Source organism: Acipenser ruthenus, chromosome 2, assembly GCF_902713425.1.
Source record: "Acipenser ruthenus chromosome 2, fAciRut3.2 maternal haplotype, whole genome shotgun sequence".
NCBI classification, from domain to species: domain Eukaryota; kingdom Metazoa; phylum Chordata; class Actinopteri; order Acipenseriformes; family Acipenseridae; genus Acipenser; species Acipenser ruthenus.
Genome location: NC_081190.1, coordinates 68668014 through 68694645, shown reverse-complemented (window position 1 = coordinate 68694645; position 26632 = coordinate 68668014). Strand labels below are relative to the sequence as shown.

Sequence of the window (26632 nt, the reverse complement as noted above, 5' to 3'; positions counted from 1 at the left end):
ACTACTTAGTTTAAGTAGAATAGCAGGGGAGCAAGAATGGCAGTTAGAAACACAAAGTGGAGAGAAAGAGAAGTCAACAAAGCTTTAGTCCTTTAATGTTGCTTGTTAATAAATTAATCTGCCCGTTGATGATTTTGTTGTTGGTATCTGCACAGGGTGTACTATACGAGGTGATATCCACCCTACAAGAGGTGGACATTGAGTGGGGTGAGAATAAGCTTGTATCTTCAGCACTCTGTTCTTTAATTCTCATTTTGCCATATACTATAAAATATATCAACTGGACCGCTAATCTTGGTGTGACATCATTTTCAGTTTATACAAGCCATCTGAACTATCTTATCCAAAGAACATTAAAATGGCTGTATCACATCAGAATGGACTGCTCCATGTATTGCGGCCTTTAAATGTTCAGTAGCAGATATTGTTGATTGTTGGGTGAAAGTATTTATTTTATTTTATTGCAGTAGGTCCAGTATATTTTAATGTTTTACAGAAGTGTCACAACAGATTTAAGAAAAAAAGTAGGCTACAAAGACAGCTCTAATGTTATTTTTATTTAAAGAATGGATTTATTATTAGTGCTGGGACAAACACAGGATTTTCATGTTCGGATATTCGCTCATAATTTAAATATTCGTTCGGATATTCGTTTGTTTTCAAAAAGTAATAAAAGCCATTATATTGCTCAGAACGGAGGCAGAGACCGTATAGCAGCAGGGGCAGGAGGCGTGGTTTACAGCAAGAGGTTACAGTAACACGTCAAAGTGGAAAAATATCACAGGAGTAAAGAATACATTGTGTAGGCCTTACTTTACAGTTAAACGTTGTTTTGTTTATTCCCAAAATAAATAGTACATAACGTTTAAGCAGAATTCTGCATTATAAAAAAAAAAACAGCAGTGCGTTTCTAAAACACAGATGAAAAAAAAAAAAAAAAAAAAAAAAAGCAGCGGTCTGAGTATCCCATGTAGCACTGCGCACGTCCCTGGTATTAGAGTGACTCCAGTAATCTGTATCAGAGCATTTCACCTGTTGTGACTCAGTCAAGAATTTGGACAAGTAAAACACATACTCAAAAATCATGGTTTTAAGACCATGGATGAGGCCTGCAGGGTTTTTTTTATTGAGAACTATTCAGACATCTTCCCTGCTTTCGCAAAACGTGCAACAATTGCAATTATGATACCTGTATCTAGTGTACCAGCATAACAGGGTTTTAGCTGTCAGAACAGAGTGCAGACCAGCAAACACTCTAGTTATTATTATTATTATTCATTTCTTAGCAGACGCCCTTATCCAGGGCGACTTACAATTGTTACAAGATATCACATTATACATTATTTCACATTATACAGTTATCACATTATTTTTACATACAATTGCCCATTTATACAGTTGGGTTTTTACTGGAGCAATCTAGGTAAAGTACCTTGCTCAAGGGTACAACAGCAGTGTCCCCCACTGGGGATTGAACCCACAACCCTCCAGTCAAGAGTTCAGTGCCCTAACCACTACTCCACACTGCTGCCCTCTAGTTGACATGAGGATCATCTAAAACATGACAATTTCAATGGAAGCTCTTGAGAATTATTAAGACTTTAATTTGGAAAGAGCGCAAGTCATTTTTTGACTTGGGTGCTAAAAGGAATAAGTAAAGAACTTTTAAACAGCAAAACTGTAAATAGTAAATGTATTAATCTTGCATATCACACTGAGTTTCTTCATTTGCCATGTTTGAAACTGTAGAGCAACATTTGGTGAGGCAGTAAATGAGTGCAAGGTATCTTTGTAATTTCTAGTGAATACGAATATATTCGTTCGAATATTTGGATGTTTGTCCCAGCACACTTTATTATTGAGATCAAAAAGCATTGCAACTGTTGTGGTATACCATTCTTTTTATATGAATCACCCAGAGAAGGGCTGTGGACTGTGCTATCTGTTTATGGTGAATGTAGCTGTTTTCCCAAACGTGTTATTGTAGAGCAGGGGTCCAACCCTGGCCCTGGAGAGCCCCAATCCTGAAATTTGTATAGGTGTCTTTACGTCAAAAGATCTGGAACACGTATTAATCCTGACTAATTAAGCGAATAACTGGTTTGATTAATTAACTGAGAAATCGGTTGGAATGAAAACCAGAAGATCCAATGGCTCTCTAGGACCAGGGTTAGAGACCCCTGTTCTAGAGGCATTTGGAGAAAAGTGTAAGTATTGAAGCAGTCATCTCGTAGCAATATGAGATTGAACCTGTTCATTTATATTGCCTGTTAAATGTATATTCAATAACATAAATTGCCATATAGTTTTATCAGCCTATTTGTATATTTGTTCCCTCATGTAGATAATTGTTTGACTACTTCTTCCTCACATCATCAAAATAGTATTAAGTTATTGAAATGGACCCTCTGGTTTAGCTTTTGTTCTTGGTAGTACTGTGGGATATTTGACAGGATGTAGATTCATTGCGCCAGCACAATGTTCCTATCACACATGCCTCTGTGCCCCTACCTGGTTTAGTACAAGATTGAGTGTACAATTCACAACTCTGCTTTCTGTATGCACATATAATTGTGTGCTGGAGTAAACTAGAATATGTAATAATACAAGGCTGGAAATAAGACTCGCATTGCATAGCAGTTTGATCCATTCCTGGTTTTACTATGAGTTTAATGAGACACCTGAGCTCATTATCTATAAACCATGGTTAATCAAGCTTGTAGTAAAACCTGTAATGGGTGAAACTGCTATGCAATAGGAGTCTTATTTCCCTCTCTGTAATAGCAGCTTGTTTTAGGAATAGTACTTTTTCTATATAAGTAGGTTGATTCTTGTTTTCCTGACTAACTGCACATGAGATTCCATAACGGTTCAAACATTTAAAACATGCTCATACGTCAATTGTATACAGGCTCAGAATGCTCACAATTTTAGCGTATAATTCATAAGCAATCTTCTTGGCCATCTCAGGAGGTGAAGGCTGGAAAAATAATGGCTTCACAAAAGGGTAGAGTTTTTTGACTGCCTGGGTGATCTCATCATATCTAAGGCATCTGTACCAAGTAAACACAGTCTGTTTTTTTTTACAATGGATCCGTATGATCCTGAAATCCTGTTGACTAGGAACTTGTGTAGGATACAAAGGATGTCGGTATTAAACATTGTCATTCTAAAAGGTCTGTACTAAAATGCAGTTGTCTGTGTGCTGTATTTTACAATACAATATAATGTCCTCCATGCTGTATTGTTTAGCTCTGTCATTAACAAGCTTTTCAATCTGAACTTTGACTCCATTACAATGCACATTTCTGATGAACATCACAGTGGAATGCTTTTTAGCCTTTACTGTGGGTAAATGTTGCACTGACTTCACTAATATCCAGTTTGAGTTGGATCTTTGTAGATGTTTGCAAAGCTTAGCATAAGTACACACCAACCACTGGATAATTTCACAGCACAGCGAGAATATTTTCAAAAGGGCTTTTTAAAAAAAAAAACTGGATTTATTTCCTTCACAAAAAGTTACTGTAATCGAAGGATTGCAAGCCATCTGTGACAGCTTATTAAAGTGATGTCTCATGAGAAAACCGATGAAAACTTTCGCAGCCATCTGAAGTAAGACTCGGAAGCAAAACAGCTGCCTAGGCCTGTGGCTATCAAATATCTTTTTTTTTTTCATTCTGTTTCTTTTCAAGAAACATCCTCTATTATCTGTAGATCCTAAAGAGACTTTTTTTTATTATTTTTTTAAATAATAAATAAATAAATAAATAAAACATGCTGGAGACTAGTCTCTGGTCTGCAGTGAGAAATCTTTGATCTGTGTCTGTGACTGCTTCCCAATGATTCTCTTGCTGGGACTGGACACTGTCCATGCCCTTTCACTGTGCTGTCTGATAAGCCCCCAAAAGGAGCTGACACATTTACCAGGTCTGCAGGGAGACTCATCCAAATACTTTTAAAAGCTGCCATTTATTATCACCTTTGCCTGGGATATGCCTGGTGTTTTGTGGGAATTTTTGACTTCCATTGCTAGACTTACAATACATAGTGTGTGTGTATTACTATGAGTGTTACTTTCATTCATATAGTGGCAGCTTTTATGTATTTTGTATCAGTGTTACAAGGGGATACGTAAGTGACTAATTATATTAATTTTGAAGGTAGGTATTTATTGGGGTTGGGAACAATGCTGTGCTTTCTTGCATTTAGCTCTTTCCAGCTGCTTTTTTCTTGCATTTGGAAATGACAAAGAGATCATGTCAATTGGTCCAAAACCAGTGATTGATGTATATTAATTAATTTTGTGCTGAAAGGCAAGTTACAGGGAAACTGTAACTGATTGTTGTCAGCTGGATTCTTGTGGAATTGAAACAAAAAAGTCCATATCTTAAACAAACCAATATTGCGTTTTATATACTAAAAACTTAAATTTGTGTTTCTGCTTAGCAGGTGACGGGACGTGATTGCTGGATTATCAGATCTCTCAAAAGCACTTGTTCGCAAACAATATATTCCAATTGAAATTTTGTGGAGAAAATGTCGTTCTTGTCTTTATTTACAAATCACATTTTATTAAAAAAAATAAAAGCATGGGAGCTGATCAAGTACATCTTGCCAGGCCTCAAATAGATTGAGATCTAGCCATTAGGATGGCAAAAGAAGAAATGTGCTGTTCAGACCTGCCCCTGACCCCATTTGTTGAGAGATAGGGGCAGTGTTTTTCTGCTATTGCCTATTCCCATCAGGAAAGAACTGCATCTGGCATTCTGTTCAGGTATAGCTGCCACATAGCCAATGTCTGTGCAATCAAAAGATCTCAATTCACTTGAGGTGCCATGGATTAAATCTGAGCCTTGTCTGAGTAAGGACACCCCACCATCACACAGTCTGTTTGATGCCTTCAAAAAGAAACGCAGAGACACGCCAACATCTTAGGGTATTTGTGGTGCCTTCAAGTTGTTGTGGCTGCATGAGATTACCCAACTTGCTAATAATGATGACCACAGGGGTGCTAATTGATTTGCAGGACAGTGCTTATGAATAGCTGAACTGATGATGGCATGTTAGCAGATATGCTGATTCTATATATTTAAACTTTATGAAAGGTCATTATTTATGCACACCTGGTTGCTTTCCAAATCCCACGTGGGTATCCTGTTGCATTTCAATTGGAGTATAAGCCGATACTATGAACTATGTATTATTATCCACTGCCATGGATGTATAGTACCTGTGTTCCTCTCTATGTAATTAATGCTTAAATTACTTGTATTTTATGCTATACATGTATGATATATTGGGAACCATTAATCAAATAGCAGGGATGGAAATTGCGTAGCAGTCTGAGCCACTACAAGTTTTACAAGTCACACCTCAGTAATGGTTATACAGGTGCCCAAGATCAATAAAGCTGGGACTTGGTACTGTTAACATTCCATGAACAGTGGTTACAAGACATTTTTCTGCATGCTGTGAATGCAGAAGGTTATAGCATTTATTTTTATTAAATGTATTGTGCATGAAAAACAGCTTTGAAGTATTGAAGTCCTATCTGTTGAATGGTTTCTTCTCGGAAGGTTGCTCAGTGCTTCATTAATTTTATTTATTTAAATAGAAAGAAAATTATTAGTTGTGCAACAGTTTTTCTTTTGTCTGTGGTGAAATGTTGGCAGAAGATTTCTTGGACCACGTAGAGTTTTTCGTGTACTTTTGCTGAAGGATTTATGATGAGGGTGACTGAAGGATGCTTGAGCGATGTGTTCCAGGGCTTGCCCTGACTGATAAGACCCTTGTTAGTGTGAGAAGTGCGATTCAGATTATGACAGTTACAACTTTCTGTTTTGTTTAACTTGTCAGTGGATTTCCTGTCTTGCGCGGAGGGCAGTGGCCTGTACAGCTGGACTGCATTCAGCTTCGACTGCTTAGGTTAAACTTTTATGGGCAGGTCCGGTCTGGCCCTAATTGATGAGAGGGGGGGGGGGGGGGGGATGTATGTACTTTTCTGTTTGGCAGTTCCGTATCGTTAGGTTGTCCAGAAAGCATGTAAGCAGTCACTGCCCCTTTATTGTCAGAGTCGGCCTTAGACGGGAGCTGACAATCAAAGGGGGCAGTGACGGTAGCCAGTGTGAAGAGGTTATTGATTTTTCAGTTAGCTCCAAGTGGTTTGTACTATGGATAACAGGCGACTAAGGCAGGTATGTCATTATCAATGAGCCTAGGAACAGTAGCCACAACCCTCACTCATATTTCCTTCAGCATTGACAGAGTGCATCCCGGTATGGTCAATAAATTGCTCAACCTCTCAGTGACAAGCATTCATAAAAGGATTCTGTGGACAGACTCTGGTCTTTTAACTTTGCCATTGCATGCATGCATGTGCAGCATTCAATTTGTTCATCAAGAAGAGAGCAGTATCATTATTGCAGGCAAGCCTTTCGCGATTTTCAGTTTCAACAAAAGTAAGAACTAAATTCTTATTTGTCAGTTCAGCATTGCAACTTGCATATGGAGTTCTGGTTTTCCTTTTTAACCTGTTTGTGTGGACTTTCTTTATAAAATGCAATTACAGTATTCAGCCTCCAGGGACTTCCTTCCATCTGCCTAGTTTCATAATTTTTTCGTGTTGTGTATTTTTACACTTGTATAATACAAGGTGATTATAAAGTCATCTGTCCTTATGTCACGACTGTTGACGTTATAATCACCTTGTATTATACAATGCAAAAAACAAATACTTTATCTTTTAAATTCTAATGTTACAGCAAGCATCAATTGTAAATAAAATATGTACATACCACCTGACTGCAGCAGCATTTTTTAATGCAGACCTGCAGTTTTCTGTGGCAGCTCAAATCTGTACACACACATGCAAACAATTAAAAAAAAATCTTTAAACAAGTTGAAGTGAAACAGGAGAGTAAATGTTTTGAGTTTCCTAAAATAAGCTATTGCTATGGTTTCTTTAACAATGTTTATGATGTTACGCAGAACAGAAGTCTGAGGCTGGGTCATGGCATCGCTGCTGAATGTCTTGTGTACAGCTTTTCTTTTTTTTTCTAAATCTGCTGGAATTGAAGCCCTTGTCTGACATCCAAACACAGTAATAACTGTGATGAATGTACTCGAGAAGATCTGTGTCTTAAATATTTTACTAAGGTTCTCCTGAGATGCTTTCAACAGTGCTAGGGAGGTAACTGTGTTTCACATTTGAAAGTGATGTGTTTTACACATTTTAAAATAAAATTACGAGAGTATTCAGTTTGAGTAAGCATGATGTTAAAGTTGAAAAACATTAATTATTTGCTCATAGGCCTTATATAGCCTATGATGCTGTAGGCCAGGATGAATTATTGCCACACTTTCTCAGGTATATGTTGAAATTGCAAATAATGCATCTTTCTGGTAGATCTTTGTAACCTATTCACCCCCAGCGCATAGCATTGTTTCTTGAAACCTCCTTGTTTGTGTGTGCTTTTCAAAAACACTACAGTGGTTTCAAAAGCCACCGCTATGCTTCAAAGTTTTACAGAATGTGAAAAGTATTACTGATAGAAAGCTACATTTCAAGGCCAGTGCACACATTCCATATGAGTCAGTATGTGCTGCTTTTGTCATTGTATTTCTTGCTCTTATTGTATGACTTGTATTGTAACACTTGAATGTATTTGTATTTGCTTGCGATTGTAAGTCGCCCTGGATAAGGGCGTCTGCTAATAAATAAATAAATAATAATAATAACCACCAGACACCCTTCTTTAAAATATATATATAAAATAATATATATATTTTTTTCTCTTAAGGATAAAAGGCGGAGATGAGCAGGCTGAACCTTTTCATTTTCTGCTTCCTGTGCAAAGCGTTTTGCTGCATTTGCAGACTGAGCACTGACATGCTTTGTTATTGCAGAAATGTAAAATAAGGCTAGGGGAATACAGCAAATTAGCTTTTCATGAAAGAAAAGCTTAATCAGCAGTGACAGTGTGGGGGGAAAGATGATTGCCACTTGGTCATTGCGGGGAAGCACTTAGACTTGGTGTCAGTGCTTCTGCTAATGATGACTAATGTCTTCCTCTGAACAAGTGCATGCTCAAACATGCTGCTGCAGCTTGATGAGGGAAGAAACAAGATGGTTTTCTGGAGAAGGACATCAAAAGTTTGCACACAATAAAACAAAGAATATTTGGATCCTCAATTTCTTTTTAGCTGATTATCGAGAAATCTTTTGATACACGCTCCTTCCATGAATGTGTGGATATTAAAATGGACTTTTTATCATGTTATTTGCCAGGTGTGACAATAACCTTGGCTGAATGCAGTGGTATTGCTAGAATGTTGGGCAGTGTTTTTGAAGGGGTAACATTCTGTAAATATAATTTCTTGGTATAATCTGGTGGATTGCAAGGGTTAAGAACACTATATTGCAAAACAAAAGGTATATAAAATCTCAATGGGAAAACAATATACAGTGTTCCCCCTTTATAACGCTGTAGTCGGGAGCCATAGTTAAGAGACCGTGCTGTTTGTGTTCCGCCTTATAACAAGAATACTAGTGTTAATGTAATGGCATTATGGGGCAAATGGGAGCCATGACCGTACCGCCTTATAACCTGTTGTGCAGTATAAAGGGGCGCCTTATAAAGGGGGAACACTGTATAAGGTTTTCACAATTTTGTAAGTATATGCGTGTATATACTGTATATTGTGTATATTTGTGTATATATATGCTTGTCACGGAGGTGGGTGTTCCTTGTGGCTTACAGTTCATGCCCAGAGGTGCTAGTCTGTTAAATGGATATTAATGTGTAAAAACGTCAATTTCATGGTGCTGTAATATTGGCCCCAAGAAAACAGCCAGTGCATTACAGAATTGTAACATTTTATATTGTGCTATATTATATCGTACACCTTTTTGTAGCTCACATGGTTGCCTTGTGTATCACATATTGAGAATGCTGTTGTGTTGAGGTAGTCTTATTTATCTTTTTAATAGAAATTAATTGTAACAGCAATTCTCCAAATACTTATTTAGTATATACCATGAAGTGTATCCTGAAAGTTGTAATCATAATAGCAATAATAATAATACAATATTTATAATCCCAGCTATATTAGCTGTTAGATGAGTAAACAGGTAAATCATAACTTGGATGAGCATTAAGCAGTGTGTGAGTAGTCTGAAACCTCTACATGTGTGGAAGCTGAAAATTAAGCGGTCGATTCCAGTAGCGCATTCAGAGGGAGTGCATTCTCTGCCGTGTTCTTATAGTAATTACGACTGATGAACCGTCCAGTCTGGATGAAATGGAACATCCATAGGGACTATGGCCACTCAGTTGTGACTTCTCTATGGTTCACAGAGGGATTAAAGGATTTCAGAATCCTGTTTAAGTAAAGTGACATGTGGTACCAACAAATACCATACTAATGCTGGGTAGAAAAGGGTTGCTGTTATGAACTTTTGCTTCAGAGGGGTAAACTTTTAGATAGGGTGTGTTACTTATAATTGAGATCTTTTAAATCAATCTACACAATCAAAACATTAACATTTGCCCAATTAATCAGTAACTGTCCCTCTTGATAAGAAATTTAAGGTCAAACATTTTTCTCAACTCCAACAACAATCCTGATGTCTGAAATCTACTTCTAAGCAAGTCAGAAACAGAAATACAACACTGATTATGGTTTGTAATGATTTGTGTAAATAGACAAAACATAGGAAATCCCTTAAAATTGTATGTATGTATGTATGTATGTATGTATGTGTGTGTGTGTGATTATATATATACAGTACTGTGCAAAAGTTTTAGGCAGGTGTGAAAAAATGCTGTAAAGTAAGAATGCTTTCAAAAATAGACATGTTAATTGGGAGAGACCTTGCTGTTGCAGTATAACTACCTTGTGTCTTGTTGCTGTGCTCAGTCTTGCCATGGTGTATGACTTTTGACAGTAAACTGTCTTCAGCAACCTCACCTTGTTAGCTGAGTTTGGCTGTTCCTCATCCAGTTTTATTCCTCCTACACAGCTGTTTCTGTTTCAGTTAATGATTGTGTTTCAACCTACATATTGAATTGATGATCATTAGCACCTCTTTGGTATAATTGTTTAATCATACACCTGACTATATGCCTACAAAATCCCTGACTTTGTGCAAGTGTACCTAGAAGAATTGATGCTGTTTTGAAGGCAAAGGGTGGTCACACCAAATATGGATTTGATTTAGATTTTTCTTGTTCACTCACTTTGCATTTAGTTAATTGATAAATATAATCTATTAACATGTCTATTTTTGAAAGCATTCTTACTTTACAGCATTTTTTCACACCTGCCTAAAACTTTTGCACAGTAGTGTGTGTGTATATATATATATATATATATATATATATATATATATATATATATATATATATATATATATATATATATATATATATATATATATCAACCATTGGGGAAAATTTCATAATCTAAAGGCATAGCATGATGTCATGGGCATGCTGGAAGGTACCCTGTAAGAATAAAAAAGGACATTTAATTGAATTTCCACCATATTGGAAATGCTAAATTTGTTAATATACAGTAACAACACTTTCCTTAATTGCAGGCAGTAGGAATTTGTTTGCACTTTCTTTTCAAGGTGTCCTTGTCTCACCGCGCACCAGCGACCCCTGTAGTCTGGCCGGGCGCCTGCGGGCTTGCCTGTAAGCTGCCCAGAGCTGTAGCTCTGAGGTGGCTGCACGGTGAGTCTGCAGTGTGAAAAAAAAGCGGTCGGCTGACGGCACACGCTTCCGAGGACAACGTGTGTTCGTCTTCGCCGCTCCCGAGTCAGCATGGGGGTGGTAGCGGTGAGCTGAGCCTAAAAAACATAATTGGATATGCCAGATTGGGAGAAAATAATAAAATAATTGCCAATTTACTAAATTAAAAAAAAAAGCCACTTTTTTCTGTTTTTTCATGTCCTGTGCTCATATTAATTGTGATCATGACAAAATGTAAACAGCATGTTTGAAAGTTGACTTGGTTAAAAATTATAATTAGACAGGCACTTGAAAAAACTAAAATAACTCTGAAGAGTGAAAAAATGTATTCAATTAAATCAAAAATTATTTAATTCTGTCATTAAAAAAAAAAATATATATAATATATATATATATATATATATATATATATATATATATATATGTGTGTATATATATATATATATATATGTATATATATATATATATATATATATATATATATATATATATATATATATGTATATATATATATATATATATATATATATGTGTATATATATATATATATATATATATATATATATATATATATATATATATATATATATATATATATATTAATTGAAGCAGCAGGTATCTGTGAAATATATTCTTAAATATATCCAGCCATTCTGTAAATAATACAGTGCTCCCTCGCTGTAACGCGGGTCTTGGGGGACACACAATACGAGTGTTATAACTGAAGAGCGTTATAAACGGGGGAGGGGGTGGGGGGGGTGCCACAGGACACATAACACACATCTGACTAAAATACGAAATAAAATAACTCCCTCTCTGTAATCCATATATAGTGAAGCAAAAATGTAAATTTCTGTTAAATAACCATGCATAAAGCACCATGTAATCAACGCTATATTTTTTACAAAACAAAAAAAAAAATAGCAGTTTTTAAACTAAATAGCCTGGCTAAACAACGGTCGGGAGTTCAGTTTGCATTAAAAAGTAAATACATTAGGAAAGATAACCACGTAATAGGCCTAATTATTTATTTAGTTATAAAATGAACGCTGAATAAAATGTCTGTGTTATAAAGTGCCAGCGCAGCTTTTCTTAAGTTCAGATACTGTATCAAAAGGGAGAGACAGAAATAGAAGTTAGACAGAATCGGTACTGTATTTACTGTAGAAATATTGCATGAATCTCTAGTATAGGGAATTGGGAGACATGCTGTAGGAGCGTTATATCTGAGGCGCATTATAACCGAGAGCCTTATAGCGAGGGAGCACTGTATATACAAACACAAGCATTCACTAGGACCATTTGCATGTATAACCATATCATCACATGTCTTCAGACTGTTTTCCAGTTGAAATATGGAGAATGGCGTGCTATATCTAATAGTAGTTTATCTGTTTTAAGGAACATTTTATTGAGTAACTTTTCTTATTATGCATGGTAATGGCAGTAACAAAAAAAAAAAAAAAAAAGTTAGAGTTGTTGTTAATTTAAAACAGTCCATTAGCTTAGTTTATGAGAAGTCTGGAGTCTCTAGAGAATTGGTTAGACAGCACATTTCTTGCTGATAAGGAAAAACAGTAAGTTTTTTAAGCCTTTTTTTCACAAGGTTTTAGCTGATAGATTCAGGATGTGTCTTGTGATTTTACTACCAAGCCTGATGCTCAAGATTATCTCTTTTACTTTTAGCACAGATTAGTGCACTCTTAGTAAAAATGCTAATATGCAAGCGATTCAGCTGGGGAAAAAAAAAAAAGACTGCCTTAATCCCACATGTTTTCAGAAATATTTGCCATCTCCTAGTGGATAGCTTTCTTGTTGTAAAAAAATAGAAATTGGGTCACTTATGTGATACACTGAAGTCCGATCTGCAGAATCTGTTTTAAAGTTACCTGTTTAAGGAAACAATTCATTACATGTCAAGGATCTGATGGATTCAGTTATGTCACCTTTCAATAGCTTTCATTCACTGAATCCCTGTGGATTTTCTTTCAGGAATACCTTTCTCCTCTTAGTCTTCAAGACTGCAACCATACTGAGTGAATGGGGTCTATTTTTTTATTTTTTATTTTACCCCACCCCGCTTCCAATCCAATTAAGGCTGTAATAATAGGCGGATTAGGGAAAGTTTACTTCTTAGCGCTCCTGCAACTCCCCCAAAATTGTATTTCGATGGCAAAGGGTAATGTGAGGGAAAGCGGAGCAAATGAAGGAGATAATGGTCAGTAATCTTAACACATCTGATGTTTGCGATGCTCACAATGCAGCGGAGGTTAAGAAAAAGTGGGAACAATACTTCAGAGTCTTTAACCACTTTGCAGCAAAATTTCAGCTGTCTCTTCAATTTTCTCTGTGCTCCTCATTGTGTGTGTTTTATATAAATGTAACTCAGTCTTTCACTTCAAATCCAACTAACTTCAGTTGACTAATTTGTTTACTGATGTAACCTGTGTACAAAAAAGTACTAAAATCAGTTCACTTTTCTTCTCCCTGTATATTTATCTTTTTGAAGTTGTGCTATAATTATTAACGCTAAACTCATTCATAAGATTTTACAATTTAATCTTACCGTTTCACATGTACACAGGTTCCCAATATTACTTTTTTATTTTATTTCTTCAAGTCCTGAAAGTGTGAACTCTGTGAAAATAAATCTGTGTTCCTCTGTATTACTAAATTGCCAGAATTTTAAAGTGTTGCACACTGTTCAGATCACAAGTTTACCAATTTGCGTATGTCTGACAAATTTCACGGTCTTCTTCTCCTCACTTATGTCACCTTTATCCTGCTTTTATTCGGATTTACCCAAAAGTAGCTAGCACTGCCCTTAGAGACCCAAAGGTTAAAACTCCTTGAGTCTAAACTTTAGGGAGAAAGAAATGCTTGCATTCAGTTTTTTGGGGAGGGAGCAAAACAAATAAAAGGAGACCTGCACAGTTTGTGAAAAAATCGCAAGCCATTATTTTTCAGCTAGTTTGGTACCTTGTTATTGGTGAGGTTTCTCCAGAGCCTTTTCTTCTTTCTCTAACACAATGGGTTCTAGTGGGATAAATGTTAATGACTCAATGCTTTAAAGGCTTCACTTCTCTTCCAATTAACCCCACTCTAGCATTTTTTTTTTAATTCTGCAAAAGACTTTTGTTAGGACTTTAAAGGCTAAGCTGCAAGCAAGCTGCAGGGAATGTAAAAAGACTAACCTGTTAGCAAACACCATGCAGGAGAACAAAAAAGGGTTTAATCCTGATTAGGGTAAATACAGACTAAATGTACCAAAAGTTCATTTTTGAACAGAACATCAGAGAATTAAAGATTTTCCTCTAACATCCTATTTTGGTTAAACTTTAATTTGCATTTTTTTAATGAATGAAAAAAAGGATTTGATATAAACTCCACCTTTTGCATTAGTTTATAATGATTAACCTTTCATTTTATGGGAAACATTATTTTTCATTATTTATTTCTTAGTATACATATAACATTATTTTTATAATTTTGATGTGAGCAGCTGCCATATTATGTTTCTTAACAATAGTTGTCAAGTTTCCTTATTAAATCTGAGAAACCAGGGTTATGAAGTCTTAAAATATTGAATTAAAATTGTATGTTGAGATTTAATATTCTTAATACCAGTGCTGTTCTTTGTATTTTGTATTTTCTTTACATAAGTTTCTTGTTCCCAAGTCCTTTTCTTAATATCTTTGTAGAGGGGGAAACAGTGCTGTTCTCATATATCATTTAAACCAACAACAAATCTGTGTTAATTGGCTACAAAATGTGCACAAAAGGAGCTCTGCTGTGGTGCTTGTGTCACTGTTTCTTCAAGCTGATTTTGGCAGCACTGGAGCAGAACCTAGGCCAGATTGGTACGAGTGCTCATTAGGCAGCAGATTTCTCTGAATCCTCATTAATTTGAAAAACGGATTTACTGATGGGTGTTGACATCTCTGAGTGCAAAAGCAGAAAAGGGATGCAAAGTTATGTGTAGTTAAGAGCATTTCATTCACAAAGAAAAAAGCTGTATGTGGCACAGCCTTCAATTTTATTAGCATTTTGTGAATCCACGATCCTGTGGTGGTGTTCTACCTTTTCTACTTCTGACCCTACCTTGAATAACTTCTAGCAAAATTTACATCCTCCCCATTCAAATTCCACATGAAATAACCAGGAGTGTCTCCTTTGCACTTTACTTACTACAGCAGAAACATGCATCTGAACCAATAAGTGCTTGTTTTTGTGTGTGTTATTTTGGGGTTGTCTTTTTGAAGATGTTAGTCAGTGTCTTTTAAAGCAGGTGAAATCGCTGGCCAGGGCTGCACATTGATGGTGCCACTGCTGTACGACATCCTGGCAGGCAGTGTGTGTACAGGCATTGCAGTATACCAATATGGTGCACAGTCACAGTATGGGTACTTTAGATGTATCACCCTACTGTAGGGGATCCTCCAATGACCTGCAAAGTTGTGAGGCGGTGGTAGCTTATCCCTTCCTATAACATCAAACCTTCCCCAGATTTTTGTGATCAAAATATTGAATGAAAATGATTAATTCGATTTAAGATAATTTCTACTTCTGCAATAATGTCAATATATTCAGTTAAGCTCCAGGTGTAGCTCATCTTTGTGAAAGCTACTCCACTTCAGTGCTTCATAAAAATCTATTGATGCACTGCCAATGTATCACATACATTACTCTCCACCCCTACTGAAAATTAGAAGAAAAAAATACTAATCATCCAAAAATAAAGGGCAGCTGGTGAATTTGCACTATGTCCATTTAAATTACATTGAACTCCGCTACACTCATGTAGATTTGTACGAATTGCTGCATGTTTTTAACCCCTGGCCCTGTTTGTATTGTGACATCTAGGCCTTTTTGTATTTATTCATTCCTTTGTTCTCAATATCCTCAGTCATTTCTTTTGAGATGAAAGGGTCAGTGTTTTTTGGATATAGAAGGGCAAATTCTTATATGAAGTACTTCTTATTTTCTCAACTTTCTGGTGATTTTTTTAATTATTTTTTTTAAAAATAAATAAACAATTAAGACATTGTAAAATGTAATGGAAGAATGCCCAACTGACTACAGCAAACTAGTCGGTGCCATACGTGTAAAAAGATAAATAACCTTTTGTATAGTATTTAATGTTGGGCAGATGAGTTGTCTGTGGGTTTAGATGATAAGACTCTTGTGTTATTGCTCTAATAAAAATGAACCAGTGTTTTAGTTTAATAGATTAAACAGCTCATACATAAATGTACATAATAAGCAAACATTAAAATGCTTAATTTTAAATGTCACCATTTACATTTACTGCCTGCATTTTGCCCCCTATAAAGATGCTCATTTTGAGTTTGGTTTATATGTTTTTGCCTTTGGAGGAAAATTAGGTGACTGAAGTTCAATTTGTATCCTGTTATTAACCATTTCCGCATGACTAGATGAGTAAATGGATGAGAGTTTTATTATTACCTTTCTGCTGAAATGAAGTGTTATAAAAGATAAGGTGAAGAGATTAATGAGCATAAGGAAAAGGGGTAATCAATCAAACAGGAGAAGAGATGACAATGCTCTAAATTTTGTAGATTTCATAGTAAAAACCTGTAGACTTATCAGTGCAGACATTCAACAACAAAATCTGTATGTATGTATAGTACAGTATCTGTGCATACGTGTAAATGTTGGCGTATGCCTAAGTTACACACGTATTGCTGCTGTTATCTAAACCTCGGTTACACACATATTGCAGTTATCTATTGCAAAATAGACAGTGTGTTATTCACTGTTATGATGAGTGATCATTGAAACCAGTGTTCCTATAGCGTAACATGCCCTGCACTGTTTTATTCCTACAAAAACGTGATGCTGATTTTATTACTATTATTTAGAGATTATTTTAAAAACTGTTAATATAGTATAGATTTGCCTATGAATAACTAAGAACACCCTACATAAAGGTTGATATTCTGCATCAAGCAGTGCCTGCATGGCAGCTCAGCGTCTGCATGCATGCATGCTGCCTTGCTCCACTCTCTGCAAACCACTGGTGCATTCATTCATTCATTAACCCGCTATCATCCAAGGCCCATGAGTTCAAATCCCAGCACAATCAGAAGTGGCAGCAATTTAGCAAGTACCTGGTTTCAATCTGCAAAGCAAAAGTGTTGATGACCTTGGAGCCAGGGAAGTGAAGTAAGATGCTCATGTGTGATGGTGGTTGTAAGGTTGGCGGTTGACTTAAACATACTCCTTGTACTATTCAATCAATCAATCAATCAAATGTATTTTATATAGCGTAGTTCATGCCGAGGCATCCCAAAGCGCTGCACAGTAAAAACAAGAATAAAAAAATAAATAAAAACAGTAATACTAAAACATTCAAAATTAGTATTTTCTTTCTTTTATTGCCTAGCAAGCATGACTCAACCCTGCCTTGGAGGTACTTTGCTCTTCGGGTGAGCAGTTCATTCTCCATGTTTACGCTTGTGTATTGATCTACTGCTCTGTGAAGTACCGAATCCTAAAAAAGTAGAAATTTGCACACCATCTACCTGCTAGCTGTTAGTCCTCGGATTGACAGTTGTACCAAATTATGTTGTGACTTTGTGATATAGTCAAATGTACAGTGGCCATATAATACAGTAAAACATACCAAACACAAAAAGCATATCAACCATGGTGATTTTTTTAAATTGTCAACCCAATCAATCTAACTACGGGGCCACAAAATGCTAAATATTTCTTAAGTGTCAGATCCCAGTATAGGCTTTTCCCTGCTGTGAATTCTTTACACGTCAGGATCTCTGACGTGCATCAGTCCACTACAAATATTATATTACAAAATAAGAATTTCAGACTTGCCATAAATCTGTCCTGAGCATAGCCGCGCCAAATAAAATAGTCCTTACCGTCAAGAGTGACATCAATTTGCCAGTCAGTGCTTCATGTATCAAAGAGCGTTCTTGTGGGAGCCTCTGAAAATATCAATATCGTTGGTTAATATAAATTAAATACATTTTTAAAGCTGGGCTAAAGGTTGACACCTGAAAAATTGCATTACTTTGCAGAATAGAAATCTCTGTCTTCTAGTGAAATTTCAGGTCAAGAGGCCAAGTCATTTTCAGAATCTTCAATGGAACCAGTGAAATATGAACTTCATTGTCAGGCAAGCTCAAAGCGATAAGGTAAAATGAGTTGATATATCATTTGCTGGGAGTTTATTATCCCCATCGGTGATTGGAAGGAAAAACATGAGGTTCATTTTCTTTCTTTTTTCATGCCATTAATGCATAGTGGCTTGACAGGTATTTTGAATGGTTTAATATTTATGTACTTTTTTGTTAATTACTGCATTATTATCAAAGGCAGTTGGCAGCTGTGGTTGGCAAATACATTACTTATTTAAAATACTTAAATTTTATATTCTATGTAGTTATTATTGTTAAGTATCCCTGTGAGGGGAGCTTATTTATCTGTCTATCCACTGCCGACCCAGCTATTTCAACTGTTAGAATCTCATAAACCATTTGAGATACCGACTTCATATGTTCAGTATTATGAAAACATCTTGGGCAAAATTTAAGAGTACACTTTACTTTGATATGCAACATAAGATGGTTACCGTATTAAGGTCGTTTTGGTTTCTGGGTGATAAAAAGTGATAGAATCCTTTTATGGCATTGGATTTTACAAAGCTTCCTCTGCCCACTGCCACATCCTCATACTTCACAGACCATGTGAGGTTAGAGTTAGGGTAACCTTAACCCTAATTGTCTTACTATTTGGTACACAGCTGAACTCTATGATTCTCTCAATATAGTTCAATTACTGTTGAAAAATAACCATTTCACTGCCACAGTGTTTGAGCCCTTCTGGTCATATCAATAACAGACTGCACATTTTGAGATGCCAGCTTTAAGTTTGATACACAGATTTTTTTTTCCAGTTAAAATACAGCTCAAACCTGAGGAGCAATATATGTGTTATTTTTCAATAATAATAGAATTAAACTGGATGTAAGCTTTACACTGTACTCTACTGCACGACATGTATTGGTATACAGTTCTGATTTGGTTATTTTAATATTTTTTCTCAATTATATTTTAATTATTGTTTGTTATTACAAGAGGGGTCAATATGGACTATTGGATTTTTTTATATACCAGAAAATTGCTGCATTGTACCCATATTTAGCCTTTAAATATTATTTTCATGTTGTTTTATTAGTTTGCATGTTCAGTAATTGTAAACACCTTGACAATAATACAGCTGAAGTTGTAATTTTAGTGTTTGATGAAGAAGCTGTTTTCTTTGGACCGTGTTTGAGGTGTGAGTTTCATTTGAGAATACAAGGCCCAGGAGATCATGTTTCCTGTTGCATACTGGTAGCTAAACCAACAAGGCAGTGGGCACATTTCATGGAGTAGTGGTTAGGGCTCTGGACTCTTGACCGGAGGGTCGTGGGTTCAATCCCAGGTGGGGGACACTGCTGCTGTACCCTTGAGCAAGGTGCTTTACCTAGATTTCTCCAGTAAAAACCCAACTGCATAAATGGGTAATTGTATGTAAAAAATAATGTGATATCTGTATAATGTGAAATAATGTGATATCTTGTAACTATTGTAAGTCGCCCTGGATAAGGGTGTCTGCTAAGAAATAAATAATTAAATTAATTAAAGCATGATGAATAAACTGCTAAATAAACAAATAATGATGACTTGCTAGAAAAAAATGAGGCTTTGTTGTGTATAGATATGTGTATCACAGTACATCCAGAACTATAAAAACACACAATGGTAGAATATGCATTTATACTAAAGGAAATTCTTTGACGCACGTTTTCACTGGAGGTTTCTTTTAGTATTACCTACCGGTACTACATCCCTATCAGAAGATTTGTTTCTTGTTTTACATATATAGAGAGCTAGATTTATTATCCTATTTCAAATTTGCTACAGCAGCAACAAAGAAAGGCGGATTGCAGAGGATTGTCTCTATCCATTGCTTTTGTAAGCAAGAAAATCAGACAGAATGTAAACCAACTACAATCTACATTTTTGAATTAAGAAATCACTGTGGTTTCGCTTCACACAGGAATTATAACCATGTGACTAATTGAGAGCTGTGTTGTAACATAGTATTGTAGTTCTGAAAAAACAGTCAATTCCTGGAAGTTAATGACTGCATATGTTTTCTAACATAAAAATACAGGGAATAAAAATCAAATATGTAAAAGTTAATTAATTGTTTTACAAAATATAATGAAACCTAAACACATCTGTTTGCTTTTTTCCTTATTCCACTTATGTTAACATCAATTATATATATAATATTTATTTAAGACAAGACAGTGGTTGTAATGTGGTTTCCATGGCAACTTCCTCTTAGGAGGCCCATACCTCGGTCTTGGGTACTGTCAGTGAGTATAGTGCCAGAGACCTGCAAAGTTCCGTAGATGGGCAGCTTCCACCTAATCCAGATTTAATTGAACTCCAGAGGCTTTGAAGTGAAGCTGCCGAGCAGGCAGATACTATTCCAGGGAGACTTGAAGGTCTCAGCTAGGCCACAGCTGCTTCCCCACTACTGTCACCTCTTTTAATGAGTACTTTAAGGAACTGTTATCATGAACCCTTGTGGCATACTTCCCTTATTAGAATATTTTTTATTAATGCCGTCTTCGGCACCGTGGCAGAGCAAGTGGCCCTCTCTGGTTGTCCCTGAACACCTTCATAATTAAGCTTTGAAATGAAAAGGCAAAAACTGAGGCAACAACGAAACAAAGTGGGTTAGGGCTAAAGATAGGATTAGTTTGAATTGTGTAGGCAAACTAAGCATCTGTGTCTGTCAAGCGGGATGACAGGCATTGTAACAAGTTACTCTGACAACCGCTTACTCCATGGAGAGATTAGGCTGAGTTCATCTGCAGGTTTTTGTTTTGCTTTAGCTGACAAAATGATACTTAACCTCTTATATAGGCAACCCTTTGCTTTCAGAATTACTGAATATCAGATTAATGGAAGCTTTAGCACAAGGGGGAACGAAACACCTTCAATTTATCCTGTTGTACTTTTCTGCTGGTCTGCTTTGTGTTCTCTCTTTACCGTATTGGTGTTTATCATTCCCATAGAATGTGTGTGACCCTGAAGTAAAACACAATGTAAATGGGTTATGTGAAACTTGTTTAAAAATGGAGCGGTACTCCAGATGTGTGGAAATCTCATTAGGAATATTTTAGTGCTAACTGTAAGCATGTAAGTAAGAAAAATGCTTATGCATACCTACATATAACTTGCCTAAAAAGTGAGCAAGTATGTAAACCAATTTACCTAAATTTTTTCTGTTGATCAACACCTTATAGATTCCTTTGAAATATCACATTAGGCATCTAAAATTAACTGAAATTACCTTTTTGCCTTCTAGATTCTCGCCTACACTGAAGGACTCCATGGAAAATGGCTCTTCACAGAGATTCGGGCCATCTTCTCAAGGCGCTATTTGCTACAAAACACTGCGCTGGAAATATTCATGGCAAACAGAAGTAAGCTTTTCTTCAAGTTTAATTATGCACAACAAAAAATACAAGTCACATGAACCAATACAACTTGCTGATTATATTAATTAAGCTTTTTGCATCGGGTAGAGAGACTATACTGTAGCATGATGCATACTATAAATGAGTATTAACTACTGCAGTGAAATTAAGTAAAGAACAACAAAGAAACAAAAATGGTATTTTATGTCAAGACATCACAAAGCACTGTCCACGAAAGATTAGGAAGCAGAGCATTCTATCAAATAGAAAAGTAAACCACTTTTTTGTATTTCCTTCTGCGAGTTGTTTTATGGGTTAAGAGCAACCCTTGAGAGCATAGTATCTTAATAGTATTATTTGTTTTATTTGAAGAATTGGCTTGTTACTTGATGACCAAAGGCATTTATAAATGCCTCTGTTTGTTAAATTACAATCTGTGTTACTAGAAACATAACAGACACTTTTGAAATGCTGTGAGTGATTTGTTGGAATTGACTTTCCACATTCTTAAATAAAATCAGGTAATCTTGGGTTAATTGCAGATCAATACCAACTGCAGAATAGAGTAGAATTGTTCTTAAAAGTAAACACTTGCTAGAATGTCTATTAGAAGTAAAAAAGTAATAAAACCAACAAATTTATAGACTTTTTACCTTTAAAATATATCTTATTTCCCATACCTTATTTCCCATGTTTTCCCTATTAATATCTTCGTCCCTGGTGGGTGCTTTTTTTGTTAGTTTACCTTAATAGCATTGCAGTTCTAGCAGTTCTCCAGGTAGATACTCGCTCAAGTCATGTCCTTGTATTAACTCTTAACGGTGGAGGATCTCCTAGCTTTGTTGAAAAAAAAAAGTTGTATATATACTTTATTTTTCTTTAAACTTCATGATTATTCCCTTTCAAGTATGAAATGTAACCATTACCGAATGGGTATTAACCTCTTAATACCTGAAATCTGAATAATATATAACAAAGCTGCTCAGCCAAGCTCAGTCATGCCTGCCGTTGAGGGTATAAAGGACTGCACGCACAGATCTTAGCAGCATTTTTCCTTTCAAGAACTGACCTGACAGGAGAGCCTATTTAGATAAGTACTTGTTACTTTTTCTGTTATAAATTTTCACATTTATTGTGTTTTAAACAAATTATATGTGATATTACAAATAATCACTATATTAGTTTGACATGCTACCGCCTGTTTGCTACGTCCCATAGTGGCCTTGTGCCCCGCGTGAAGCCGACGGCTTGAGTCGCCCCTTCCCAGGGATCAAGCAACATAAGTCAGCTGACTTTGTGCTGGAGTTATTTTATTCTCGTTTTGGCTTCGGCGCGTGAGTGAAATGCAGGCTTTCTCCATAGCGAGAGCCTGCATAATTTTTACAGAGGCTAGGACAAGGGTTACGCTCCATAACAGTCCTGCCTTTTGCCGAAGACTATCTCGGCATTCCATGTCAAACAATCTGGAATTAGATGCTTCCTTCCAGTCTGACAGGGAACTGCAGCTCTATATGCTCTGCCCAGTGCGGGCCCTGGCGTGGACAGGACGAAATGTTGGTGGCAGTCCATACAATGTTTTGTCTGCTCTGGGACAAAGTCCCATGGCCATGCCCTGTCTAAGCAGAGGCTGTCCAAATGGATAGCAGACAGTCAGGACTGCCTATGAGCTGGCCAACTTGCCCCCCTCCAGAAAGCTCACTGCTCATACCACAAGGGGCATGGCAACTTCGTGGGCTTTATTCCAGGGTGCATCTGTCAAGGACATTTGCAATGCAGCAGCGTGGGCTACTTGCCTTTTCTAGGTTCTACAGACTTACCCTGGTTTTGGAACTAGAGTGTTAAGGGTGGCTTCTCAGTCGACCCTTACAACACAAACATAGAGGTGAGTTTCTCCCTTAGTTTTTTAGCCCTAGCTACTTGTTACTGGGGTCCCCGAATGGTAATGCACAAGGCAGCCTCGGCCTAGCTTTGTGGCATTCCAGTCGTTCGACAGTCTTGCCCTTGCGACTGCTTGTGTATATTCACCCATTAGGTAATGGTTACATTTCATACTTGAATAGGAACATTAGGTTATTATCATAACCCTGATTCCCTGAAATAGAAATGTAACCATTAACCTTCAAGGTCGCTGCGTTCATGATTGCAGCTGGCATGAAGGAAAAATGATGCTGAGATCTGTGCCTGCTGTCCTTTATACCCTTGGGCGGGCATGACTGCGTCACCGAGACTTGGCTGAGCACCTTTGTTATATCTTCTTCAGGTTTTGGGTCTTAAAGAGGTTAATACCCATTCAGTAATGGTGATATTTCTATTTCAAGGAACCAGGGTTATGATAATAACATTTTCACTGCACATAATTAAGTTATCTTTACCCAGAGAAGTGAACTTGAATGAATTAGGCCCTGCTTTAAAAAAAATATCAGATTGTTGTGTTATATTTTGAGGCTTATAAATGTCCAAAGTAGTTCCTGAACAACAAATTGTGAAAATGTAAGTAAGTGTATTAGTATTTCTCACCATATGGTCGTCCAGTTTGCCTGCATTAACCTTTACACATGCTAAACAACATGTTTTAATTCAGGGGCCTGAAGAAGAAAAATGACCGTAGCTTCTTAAAAATATGTTGGCTGCAATGATGTCCATGTGACCACATTTTCATGAGCTCTTGGCAGGATGATGATTTATTAAATTTTTTTTTTTTTTTTAACTATTGGTTTTTACAAATGAACAAGTTAGACAATGAAAAAACAAATAATTGTTGTGATTATTACATTAAATGTATTAATTTGGACTGTGCTTGAGCAGAAAGAATATAGACATTGATGTGATTTATTTAGAGGCTAAAGGCCTCTTCAACAAGTGATTTTGTTTTCCAAGCTCATTTTCTTTTTTTTTTCATTTGTTTGTTTCACTGCAGCTGCTGTCATGCTCAACTTTCCAGACCAGGCTACGGTAAAGAAAGTTGTTAACTGCCTACCGCGTGTTGGGGTTGGAACGAATTTTGGTTTACCACAGACCAGGTAACATAGCTTGAAATTTTACTAAATGGCTCTCTCTGGTAGCTGTTTAAGAAAAAACATATTCTCGTATTCATATAGAATGGCCAAGGACTTAAGATGTACATGGCTGAAATGATCTGTTATCAGACAGAACAAGGGAAGTGTTTAATAACAGAATGGGGACCAGTCATACAGATTTACCTTGGATCATTGAATGAGCAATAACATGAAAATAATATTTAAAGCATTTTGCAAGAAACCCCTTTTTAGAAGAAAGTTAATGCTTTTAACTGTCTTCACTGCTCATCTACTAAGCTTTTTGTAAGAGGCAGAGTCGGTAAATGTTAATAGTGATGCAAACCTAGACAAAACAATGCATATTGCACATGGCTGGTTCACTTCAGTTCAGACCTATCTAGGCATTTACAATGTGCAAGTCTGAAGACTTCAAGTGTTCTACCACTACAAGAGGATGTTTCCTTTCAGATCATTTTGACATCAATTGTGAAGCCTTCCTCAGAACTAATGCCTCTGGATGAAGAGCATCAGCATCCGGGATGATAATTTGTCACTTTTCTGAAAACCTTGAAATGATTTAATAGAGTTGTTTTCTTCCATTATCTTATGGCAGAAGCACAGTCCAGTGGTTTATGGGAATTACATTTAGATATCCTGCAGCATTTTACTATGACCTTTCACGCTACACCACCAAAACCCGGGTTGAGTCGACACGGGGCGGCCCCCGGGTGACTCCCCTCTGAGTTCAGCCCTGCATGCATTCACATTTGCTGTGCTCTACAATTCTCTAAAGATTCCACCTCATCATCGCTCCATAACACTTTTGCCATTTTTATTTTTTTTATTTACAACTGCGTGTAAATCTGTGAACCTTGCCCCTTGATGTTTGTTTTTGGTTACTGTCATGTGAATTTTCAACCCGAGGTGAGCGTAACCCTGTTGCAGTCACATTCAGTTTTTCAACCCGAGATGAGCCCTTCGTCCTGAGTTGAAAATTCTTAACCCTACTTTCTGTCAGGGGTGAGTTCACCCCGGTAAAACAGTTTCGCCCCGGGTCGAAATGGCTAGTGTGAAAAGTCCTAATGTAAGGGCTTTGGAGGCTCTGCACATTCACCTGTGGGACAAAAGATCCTAAATTCTGATGCTGTGGGGAGATTAGATCAATTAGACCTACTCCCTTTACCAGTCCTCATCCACCATCCAGAGTGGGGCATGGAAATTCTGTGCTGGTAAAGGGGTCTTTCTTTCCGATGAAATCTAAAATGTAATAAGACAGAATATTGAAGAACATCAGATTTGATTTTTGCTTTGTTTTCAGTCGTACCAGAACACTATTGATTAATTAAAAGTCAACGCAAGATAACTTTAAACTGGTGTAATTTACCTTCACCTTTTAAGTGTGCTGTGGTTTTTACGGTATATTTCGGTTCTTGCCTTAAAGGGAAACCCAGTATAAGTCAAAATGTCTCTACACCACTAATGACAATAACTTGAAGGTTATTGACACTTGCACCACGACTGATTCCAGATTAAGCATTATCCAGTAGATCTAGGTTGCTCTGACTCTTGGTGAGGACTAGCTATACTTGCAGCATTCTCAAGAACCTGAAAACACCTCATAAAAGTCCCCAAAGTTGTAATACTGTTTACTCAAATTTCCTCCCAATTATTAAGGCAGCAGGGTAATAAAGCACAGAATAATTTTTGTCCTCAGTCATTGTGTCAGGCCCATAAATCAGGGTGAAACAACACTGTGTAGTGTCAGGCTTGCCCCTGCTGAACTTGTACAGCTGTGAAACTCTGAGCTTTTCACAGAGCAACAAGAATGAAGCCAGTGGCATTTGACAATATCCAGTTGCCGGTTTGCATTTTTTGGTTGCTGTCTCTCCCTCATTAGTTTTTTTTTTTTCTTCTTCTATTTAAGAATGCATTACAGGGTATGAAACCAAACAGGAAAAGAGTTAAGAAAAGAGTTAGGAGCACGATCAAAACTTCAGAAAGATTCTAATGACTGTAATCTTGTACTCTGACAGTGATTAATACCTTAATTTGCTATTGTTTTAATTGGATTGCCAGTAATTTGTTTTAGGACCTTCATACATCATTCCCCTGGAGCTAGAGTTTACATATGGAGCAGTGAGACCAGAGATGCCCTCTTCACACCGTTTAGAGCTTTAGCTATTTTTATATTTAGTTCAATTTTCATGTCTTTTCCCACACAAAAAAAATAAGTAAATGGTGAGAACCAAAAAGAAATGGTGATAATAGTTAACGTACCAACTCACGCTTTATGTACCAGACCAGAGGTTTTGGTTTCCTTGCAAACTCCATCA

General features: G+C 36.6%; 1 protein-coding gene across 4 annotated transcripts in view; it reads left to right on the top strand.

Annotated features, from left to right (window-relative positions):
- LOC117409386 (lipopolysaccharide-responsive and beige-like anchor protein) overlaps nucleotides 1–26632 on the top strand; it is a 282415-nt gene that overhangs the window by 158953 nt on the left and 96830 nt on the right. For all 4 annotated transcript variants that reach the window (XM_058999629.1, XM_058999623.1, XM_058999634.1 and 1 more), the window contains exons 40-41: nucleotides 21171–21288; nucleotides 24200–24302. In XM_058999629.1, the coding sequence (XP_058855612.1) occupies nucleotides 21171–21288; nucleotides 24200–24302 (221 nt within the window). The remainder of the gene's footprint in view (nucleotides 1–21170; nucleotides 21289–24199; nucleotides 24303–26632) is intronic.